Below are 9136 nucleotides of genomic sequence, written 5' to 3'. Positions count from 1 at the left end.
AGCGGGTACGCGTCGAGGGACCGCATCGCCTGAGGGACGTGTCGCGGACGCGTCGTGGACGCGTCCTCCCGGCTAGAGCGCGCCTCGGGCGGCTTCTTCGCCGGCCAGGCGGACCGCAGTGCGTCGAGCTCCGGACCCGAGGGGTGGAACGAGGCGGCGGCGTGCACTGCGACCCACAGCCCGCTGGGCGGCAGGTTGGGCGCCCAGCTCCGGTTCTCCACCCGCTTGACGCCCGCCATGATCGCAGAGGCAAACGGCTGCTTGATCGTGAGCGCCTTGAGAGAGCCGCCGGCCGGCCGCGGCAACTTGCCGCCGCCCGAGGTGGCGGCAGGGGCGGCGGGGGCGACGGCGGCGGCGGCGGTGGTGAAACCGTCCGCGCCCGGCGAGGAGGCTGGTGGTACCCTTGCCGCCGGCGGCGATGGGAGCCGCTCCGCCGGCTCCGTCTGCGGCGAAGGGCGCGGCCGCTTGGGCGAGGGCAGCACGGAGGGCTCCCTCTGCTGCAGCACAAAGACGGAGCGGCGGCTCGCCTCCGAGCCGTCGAGCGCGAGGCTGTCGCCGTGGCGCAGCGTTGCCCGCTGGCCCGCGCACAGCTTCCGCCAGCCCACTTCGCCGTCGCGGCGCCAGAGCGTTGCATTGCGGCCACGGCCCTCGACAGCCACGCCGGCGTCGCTCCCTTCGAGCGCGACCTGGACGCGCGAGACGTTGGACGATGCGTCGTCCGAGAGGACGTGGCGCCGGCCCAGCTCGAGCTCGCGCGACGCGTCGACCTCGACGCCGGTCGCGACGCACCGAAAGCGCCACATTTGATGCGAGCGTCGGTGGACAGAAGAGATGCGACCGTGCGCCCCCCGGCGTTCAGGCGCGAAAACGGCAGTGAAAACCAAGTGCTCCAACCTACAGCTCTAGGTGCTTAGTGTAGGTAAACGAAAAAAGTAGATTTCAATTCGTCCACGTACGGCTTCGTGAGTGGTTGGGGTGGCCCGTCCCGCAGCCCTCATGCACCAGGGTCATGGGTGCAGTCATAATATGTAGGCCTTCTCTCCCAGAGTTTTGAGCAATAGCCGCAAACAACTTGAGCACTTGAGCACTGGATACTCGAGTAGGGTCGATTCCGCATGGTACGGGACCCCTCGATCGTCTCGCCCTCCCTCACTGGTGTGTTCATTGGGGGGGGTCATAACAAACACGGTACAGGATCGAGGTGCACGCTGCCAAAGCAAGCAGTGTCCTGAGGGAGGGTGTAGAGGATGTAGAGTGTAGAGCGCTGTAGAGATGTAGAGATGTAGAGCGCTCTGGAGCGCTGTAGAGCTGTAGAGCTCTACATCCGCCGCGGGACGAAGCGCCTGCGTTGTAGAGCGATGTAGAGCGCGATTTTGTTGTAGAGCTTGTTGTAGAGGCTCTACAGCAAAACTGCCGGGAAGGCAGTGACTCAAAGAGGTCGAGTCGCACTAATGGGGTGTCTCCGAGCTTACTGGAGCTCTGATGGACGGCCCTGACTATCCCTGACACACAGAGAGTCACTCTGATGGCACACAACACCCTATAACTGCGTCATGACCAGCCTGCCATGCGTCGCCGGTGCCGCATTCGTCGCAGTGCTCCTTTAGCAGGCGGTGGACTGTCGGCTGCGAGGACGGTCGCATTTGCGCGAGGCGAGGCGAGCATTCAGACGCGTTGCATGCGCCATGACTCGCGCCAGCGCGTGCGGGAGCTCCTGGCTGAGCGTTGAGTCCAGGCGAGTTGCGCTGGCCACTATCGCTACGCCGAGCCAAGCTGACGCGCCGAGGCGCCGGCCAGTCGCAGCCGTGAGGCATGCCACAGCAGCAGAGGCACCTGCCACCCATTGGGCGGGCAGACGGAAGGCCAGGGCAGCACTGGCAAGTGCAACGCGCCTAATGTCGGAGAGCGACCGTGCCTCCCTCGTTCGCCGCTTATGATGTAGAGTTTGTTGTAGAGATTTCACGTTGTAGAGCGCCTCTACATCGCTCTACAACGCAGGCGCTTCGTCCCGCGGCGGATGTAGAGCTCTACAGCTCTACAGTGCTCTACAGCTCTACAGCGCTCTACACTCTACATCCTCTACATACACCCTCCCTCAGGCAGTGTCGTCCCCCCTCTCCCCGACGGCGATGGCGGTGTGACCGATCGAGCTACAAGAGGAGCTTGTTCAGCAGGATCCGGGATAGTCAGATGCACTACCTCACTGGGCCTGAGACCACCACACGACCCTCCCATCACCGTCTCGGATTTATGTGGAGTCGAACCACTCCGGAATGGGCAAGCCCATCGATTGTCATTGATCCATCTGGTTAATTGTCAAAATTCCTGGGCGGCGAGACCACGTGCATAGTATGCTTCACTCGGCCGAAGGATCACGTCGCCATCCCTTGTGGGCATCAGTGCGCGTGCGCCGAGTGCTCCGCCAAGATGGAGCAGTGCCCCATCTGCCGCCAGGCTGTGCTCGTGTGGATGGATTCGTCGCGCATTCGCCTGGCATAGGGTTGCGAGGTGCTCCCAGATCAACCGCAGCTGCTACGCAGTGCCCCGCTCTACAGCTACCACTCAGTGCCACGCCCCTCCCCGGGGGAATGGTCATGTTTGTGTCGCAGGAGGTGAGGCACGAATACCCTCACGAGCACCAACAGCCTGACCTGTATCGAGAGGCTTCACCTATTATTCTCCCTTCCCCGCCCCAGAGTGACAACTAGTCCATCGTATTCACATATCTCTATATTCCCATACCCCGTGTGGTGGCACGTCTTGCCACTTAGATCACCAGTATTAGCACTTTGGGCGCCGGATAGGCGCCCAAATATTGGCACGTAATAGTCTCCCGACTGCTTTCGTGGGGAGTGGCCCCGCGAGACAGTCGACCTCTCTACTGTTGTGACACCACAACACGGCGCAGCTGGCGTCTTCCCCCCCACCGGTGTGACACCACACCTTCGTACTTTGAACACTCTCTACAAACATGTCTTCCTCGGCTGAGGAGGCCCGTGACACCGCGGGCGATCTATCTCCCGCGACCAAGCCGCAGGACCGCGTACGACTCAACATACACGTGCTGGGCACCGATGATTCGGGTCCAGATGACCATCTCTCGAGCGAGAGACGAGGGACGCCTCACGAGACTCCAGAGGGCCTAGACCGGGGCGATACCACCCGGTCAGACCACACTGATCACCTCCACAGACTTTGAGGCACCATCATCGGACGATGTCGACGAGCTGGGTCGCTCTCGCGGTAGCCAGGTAGCCCCCCATACTAGTAGCACCAGCCATGGCCTCAGGGAGCGCGGGCGAGGGCGCTGGGAGCAACACGGACAAAAAAACATCATCAAAATTCATCACCTGTACCTGTACCTGTACCTGTACCTGTACCTGTCGCTCCACACACCAACAACACATGGACATGGACATGGACATGGACATGGACATGGACATGGACATGGACATGGGGCGCCCAACACGTGCCCGGATTACTGTGCCTTCCCCGGGTGCAGCCTTTCGGTTCGTGAAGGGTCGGTGCGTGTCGAGTGTCGTGACCCCCTGGAACACCCGTACCCCCGCACCATCTCCGTCGCTTGGTTCCATAACCTCTGCCACCACCGGGAGGCGGCCAGGGCTTCATAGACTCGGTCGAGAGACCCCAGATTGGCATCCATGCCTCTCTGGACAGGGTGGCCCGCCACAAGGACCCCAGGAATTGCGACTCGCCGCTTTCCTCCCGCTGCGGGTGATTCTGTGTGAGCTCTGTGTCTTGATTTGCCAACAATATACCTAGCACCACAGCACCCGTGTATTTGCAACTAGCCATCCGCATGCGGAGATCCAGCACACACAAACTTACAGATCACACAATAGTGATATAGGCAGAGCACACACACATGCACACACACAACCAACAGTATCAGAAGTGCAATAAAAACTCGAGCGTCGAGGAAGCCAGGACGTACCTCGTTGTGTACAGCGCTGGTGCTCGTCCGTTGCGAGTGCGCGCAGCGCAAACACAACGCCAATGCTCTCCGAAGCCGGCAGTGGCATTCCGTCAGCAATCACGAGGACGCCGCCCGGCGAGCCGCGCTCTCGCGCCACGTCTCGCGCCACGCCGCGGTCTCGGTCGGCTCAGCGCAGGAGAGGCGCGGCCGCCGCCGCGCGGCGAGGCTGGGCGGCCAGAAGGGGTAGGCCCACACGTAGAGGAAGAGGGAGAGGACGAGGATGCGCGGCGGGTAGACGAAGCCGGCGGTGATGTAGCCCGAGAGGAGGATGTTCAGAGTGTAGTTGACGGGCTCGGTGAAGAGGTCGCCGCGCGCGCCGTCGGTCGACGAGTACGGGAGGACAAAGTAGCCGAACAGCCGGACCAGCGTCCCGACCTTGGGTCGAGGGGTCAGTGGGGTGAAGTCAGGGGCGCGAGGGCGAGGGTCCGCGTCGCGGTCCGGTGGCTTGGGGGTCGAAGTGGCCTGGAGCAGGATCCAGAGCCCGTGGACGTGCGCTGGGTGGATGAAGAGCGTGCGCAGCGCCTCGATGATGCGCGAGACGCCGAAGAGGGCGAAGCCGGGGACCGTGAGGTGCTTGACGCCTAGGAAGTGTCTAGGAAGTGTCTAGGAAGTGTCTAGAGGGCGACGCCGGGGGCGGTGAGGTGTTTGACGCCGTAGACGCGAGGGGTGAGGAGGAAACCGCTCGGCACGTTGACGAGGAGGGCGAGGCCGACGGCGGTGTGGGTGAGCCACTGCCTGTCGGGGCGCAGGATGGCGCACATCCCGACGAAGAGCTCGACCTACAGGAAGGTTCCAAGAAAGGTCTAGGCAAGGTCTAGGAAGATGGCGCACATCCCGACGAAGAGCTCGACCTACAGGAAGGTTCCAAGAAAGGTCTAGGCAAGGTCTAGGAAGATGGCGCACATCCCGACGAAGAGCTCGACCTACAGGAAGGTTCCAAGAAAGGTCTAGGCAAGGTCTAGGAAGATGGCGCACATCCCGACGAAGAGCTCGACCTACAGGAAGGTTCCAAGAAAGGTCTAGGCAAGGTCTAGGAAGATGGCGCACATCCCGACGAAGAGCTCGACCTACAGGAAGGTTCCAAGAAAGGTCTAGGCAAGGTCTAGGAAGATGGCGCACATCCCGACGAAGAGCTCGACCTACAGGAAGGTTCCAAGAAAGGTCTAGGCCAAGGTCTAGGAAGATGGCGCACATCCCGACGAAGAGCTCGACCTGTTCACAGGCAGCAGCTGAGAAGACACGCCGTTCACAGCTCGCCTGCACATCCGACGAAGAGCTCGACCGCCGAGCCGACGCCGTGCACCAGCACGACGCGGCCGTTGCCTGCAGTGGTGGAGTACGCCAGCCTCAGGGCGGGAGATATGGGGAGATATGGGGAGATATGAGCAGCCTGCGTGGTGAAATACGCCACCCTCAGGGCGGGAAGGCGGTCTTGTGCAGTGTACTCGGAGCAAAGCGCGAATGCGAGGGAGGGCCGAGTGCGCGTCCTCTCGAGCGCTGGTTGGGAGACAAGAACACGTCTTCCGCTTCTAGACTCCGTTGCCGTGCGCCGCGAACTTACGGTGCGCGCGCCGCACCACCGGCCGCTCGATGACGTACGTCTTGAGCAGAAAATAGACCGTGGCGACGTACGTGAGGACGCCTACAGGAAGGTTCCAGGAAGGGTCTAGGAAGGGTCCGAGAAGTAGACCGTGGCGACGTACGTGAGGGCGCAGAGGGAGGGGCGCATCGGCTGGGAGACGAAGTCGACCACCGGCTGGTAGTAGTCGAGCCGCCCCCAGACGTGCTCCCGCTGGTGCGTCCAGTACGCGTCCCACTCGCCCAACCGCATCGTCCGGCTCGCCAGCGCCCCAAACGAAGCGACGAGGGCGGCGTCGAGGGCGGCGCGGAGCAGCCGCCGCCGCCACTGCGGCGGAGGCTGTGGCGGCGGCGGCGCGGGCGCGGCGGGACGGGGCGACGCGCGCGGGCTCTCGCCGACGGGGTACGCCTCCGCGGGCTGCGGCTCCGCGGGCTGCGGGTCGGGGGGCAGGCTCTGGTCGGCCGACGGCTGGCGGTCTGCCGACGGCTTGTTTGCCGCGGGCTGCGCCTTGAGAGCGCCTCCGGTGTCTCCTCCGGTGCTCTGGCGGGCTCCGGTGTCTCCTCCGGTGCTCTGGCGGGCTCCGGTGTCGCCTCCGGTGCTCTGGCGGGCTCCGGTGTCTCCTCCGGTGCTCTGGCGGGCTCCGGTGTCTCCTCCGGTGCTCTGGCGGGCTCCGGTGTCTCCTCCGGTGCTCTGGCGGGCGGGCTCCCGCGAGGACGTCTTGCGGGGCGACCCCGGGAGGCGGACCGACAGGGCGGGCGGGGCGATCCGGTTCGCGAGGGCGAATGCGGCGAGCGAGAGGAGGAGGTAGTGCGGCGGGTAGACAAAGGCGGCGACGAGGAAGCCCGCGAGGAGGAGCGTGAACGTGTAGCAGAGCGGCTCGGTGAAGAGGTCGCCGCGCGCGCCGTCGGTCGACGAGTAGGGCGTCACGAAGAAGCCGACCAGCCGGACCGCCGTCCCGGAGTGGAGCAGGATCCACAGGTTGGGGAGCAGCCTGGGCGACAGCGCGAGGACGCGCGCCGCCTCGAGCGCGCGCGCGGCGTGGTAGAGCCCGAAGGCGGTGTCGGCGAGGTGCCGGACGCCGGAGCGCGACGAGTGGCGGGCGAGCAGCACGCCGGTCGGCACAGTGACCGCGAGGGCGACGCAGGCCGAGGCGCGTGCCCACGGCACCTGGTACGAGCCTTCCTCCAAGGGGCCCACGACTGATGCGGCCGCCTCGAGGTCGAGCGTCGCGCAGAGTCCGAGCCCGAGCTCGAGGAGAGAGCCCGCCTGCGCGGGCAGGCTGGTCCGTGTCATGGGCGGGTCATGGCGTCGTGTGGAGGTGTCATGAGCGAGCTCGAGGAGAGAGCTCGCCGAGTGGAGCGCCGCCGTCCACGGCCGCTGGACGGCGGCTCCGGTGCGCTCGACGCCATACAGCAGCGCCCACGAGTACAGTGAGAGCAGGCTGAGGCCGATGGCAATCGACCCGTTCAGGGTCTGGCTCTCGATGAAGTCGAATTGGCGAGGCGCCGAGAGGACCGCCTCGGTCACGTCTCTAACCAGCGCTGCCGGCTCCTCCATCACGACGAGGACGGCGATCACGCAGAGCAGGAGGGCCGTGTCCAGCTTCTTGTGCAAAGCGTCAAACTCTGCGTCTGTCGGCTCGCGGCTCGGGCCCTTGTTTGGCGCCGCTTTGCTCGAACCTGTCCCCGAGTCGGATCGAGTCCGCGCTGGGGAGCGGCTAGGGCGCCGAGGCCTGTCGTTCATCAGTGAGCCCTGCGAGCAGGTCGTCTTGGTGGCGGCGGCGAACGAAACGCCGTTTTTCTCGTTTTTCGAGGGTACCCATTCGTTGCTGGTAGCGAGTCGACGCTGCTTGACCTGCCAGCGTCGACTCGCCCTGTTCGCAGATCTCCTCTGCTGGCGCCATGTGCCTGTCGCCGGCGCTGCAGAGCGGCGAGGACATCGTCAGCCACCAGCTCGAGCTGCAGTCGATCTTGCACGGTGTGCACCAGCGCTACGCCGGCCGCCAAGGGCGGTACAACAAGCACGACACGGCGCGGCTCCGCTACATCAAAAACACCGCCTTCCCGGGCCTGCGCTTCGGCAAGATGGTGCCGGAGCGAGACATGGCGATGCTCAGCCCTCTCCCACCGTCGCGGATCGCCCGTCACCTCGCCTCTCCGCAGGGTCATCTCTCGCGCCGTCTGCATCTCTCTGCCGGTCGCCAGCACCCGCCACCGACTGGCTGCACCGCCACTCGCGACGCGCCACCCTCGCTCACCAGCCTGCATACGCGCTACTCCCGCCGTGCCTTTGCTGCCACATGGATCGCATGTCACTGCAAACGCGCCCGCAGCCGCGCCGTAAAGGTCTGCCTTGCTGGCTGACGATCTCACTCTCCCGCTCCTATTGCATCTGCCTCCCGCCTCCCAGCTCACATTTGACACTGCAGTAGGTGCTCCTGTCGACGCTGCCGCCGCTGCCACCGCTACTGTCACCGCTCGTTTGATAATCGACGCCACGCTTAGCGGCAGCGAGATCCGAGGTTGAGTCAACTTGCCTGGTGCGCTCTTGCGCGTGCCTTCAAGATCCACAAGTCAATTTGTACCAGAAATCCAAAGGTGGTGCAAAATGGATATCTCAAGATTGGCCTTTATTTCGCGCACCTGCTCTCCGCCGCCGCCGCTTACCTGCTGGCACGCCACCGCCCCGCGTCGCTAACTCAAGCCTCCCTGCTGCATCTTGCCACCCCTGCCACATGACTCGACCGCCGTCGCTGCTACCGCCCTCCCCGCCGCCCTCGAAGGCGCCACCAGCATTACGGCCGCCTTCATATCTCATTGATGCTGCCACCAACGCCACTTCCTCGATTCTGTGCCGCTGCAGCGGCGAGGCGCCGTCGCCACGATCGCCGCCAGCGCTGCTGATAGCCTCGGAGCGTCGCCGTGGCCGCGTTCTGGTCTGCCCACGCTTCCCTAAAACGTCTAGGACGAGCTCAGAGGCTAAGGGCGCATCATGTGGGACCATCTAGCTCTACTGGGTCCGCGACGGTGGTCGGCGCACCCCCGTCTCGAACGTGTGTGCTCTCTGTCTGTCTGTCTGTTGTTTCGGCTAAGTCGTTTTGTACCGGATTTCAATGTTAGTGGCAAAACCGCGGAGCCGAAAATGGCGTTTAATTTCGCGCACCTGCTGTCCGCCGCCTGCGGCGGCGCTCCGCGCCGCTTGGGGCGCCTGCGGCGCCCCTGGGCGCGCTGCGCGCGCCTGTTTTGGGGGGGCTACCAGCACCGAAAAAGTGCCGTTTTTCGCTGCAGTCTCCACGTGTTCGCCAAATCTAACCGAACCAGGCGGTATGGGGCGGCGTCGGCGAGTCCGGGAGAATTTTTCTTTGAGCCCCATCCGCCGCAGCGGAACACCATTCCCGGAACTAAGAGCGTCGCGACAGAGGAAAACGACGCTCGCTCTAGACCTCTTGTTCCGTTGCTCCTTGTCCTTAGACCGCTCTCTCCTTGCGGGATGCGGCGCATGCTGTGCGCACACAGTGCCAGCTGTGGGCCACCTGCCCCAGGCCCAGCGCTCCCAGCTCG

General features: G+C 64.3%; 2 protein-coding genes across 2 annotated transcripts in view; both read right to left on the bottom strand.

Moving 5' to 3' along the window:
- EMIHUDRAFT_113235 (hypothetical protein) overlaps positions 1-803 on the bottom strand; it is a gene marked incomplete at both ends in the record, with an annotated part of 2569 nt that extends 1766 nt beyond the window's left edge. The window contains one exon of the mRNA XM_005782959.1: positions 115-803. Coding sequence (XP_005783016.1) covers positions 115-803 — 689 coding nt within the window. The remainder of the gene's footprint in view (positions 1-114) is intronic.
- A 2958-nt stretch (positions 804-3761) lies between these two features.
- EMIHUDRAFT_442494 (hypothetical protein) lies at positions 3762-7347 on the bottom strand. Its single transcript, XM_005782958.1, has 8 exons — positions 6927-7347; positions 6257-6842; positions 6164-6196; positions 5711-6103; positions 5541-5639; positions 5280-5320; positions 4650-4776; positions 3762-4578 (listed from the first exon to the last, which is right to left on the bottom strand). The coding sequence occupies exons 1-8, from the start codon at positions 7317-7319 to the stop codon at positions 4055-4057; spliced, it is 2196 nt and encodes a 731-aa protein (XP_005783015.1). The 5' UTR covers positions 7320-7347; the 3' UTR covers positions 3762-4054.
- Positions 7348-9136: the final 1789 nt, after the last annotated feature.

This window comes from Emiliania huxleyi (genome assembly GCF_000372725.1).
Source record: "Emiliania huxleyi CCMP1516 chromosome Unknown EMIHUscaffold_184, whole genome shotgun sequence".
Lineage (NCBI taxonomy): Eukaryota > Haptophyta > Isochrysidales > Noelaerhabdaceae > Emiliania > Emiliania huxleyi.
This window is presented reverse-complemented; position numbering and strand designations above follow the sequence as displayed.

Bases quoted from the DNA above. Each gene is read 5' to 3' on its own strand.
- EMIHUDRAFT_442494 (XM_005782958.1), bottom strand. From the start codon at position 7,319: ATGAACGACAGGCCTCGGCGCCCTAGCCGCTCCCCAGCGCGGACTCGA. The intron at 5,640-5,710 runs GCGCCCTCACGT...ACCTTCCTGTAG, and splicing joins GCCGATGCGCCCCTCCCTCT to GCGTCCTCACGTACGTCGCC. The intron at 5,321-5,540 runs GCAACGGAGTCT...CCACCACTGCAG, and splicing joins CCGTAAGTTCGCGGCGCACG to GCAACGGCCGCGTCGTGCTG.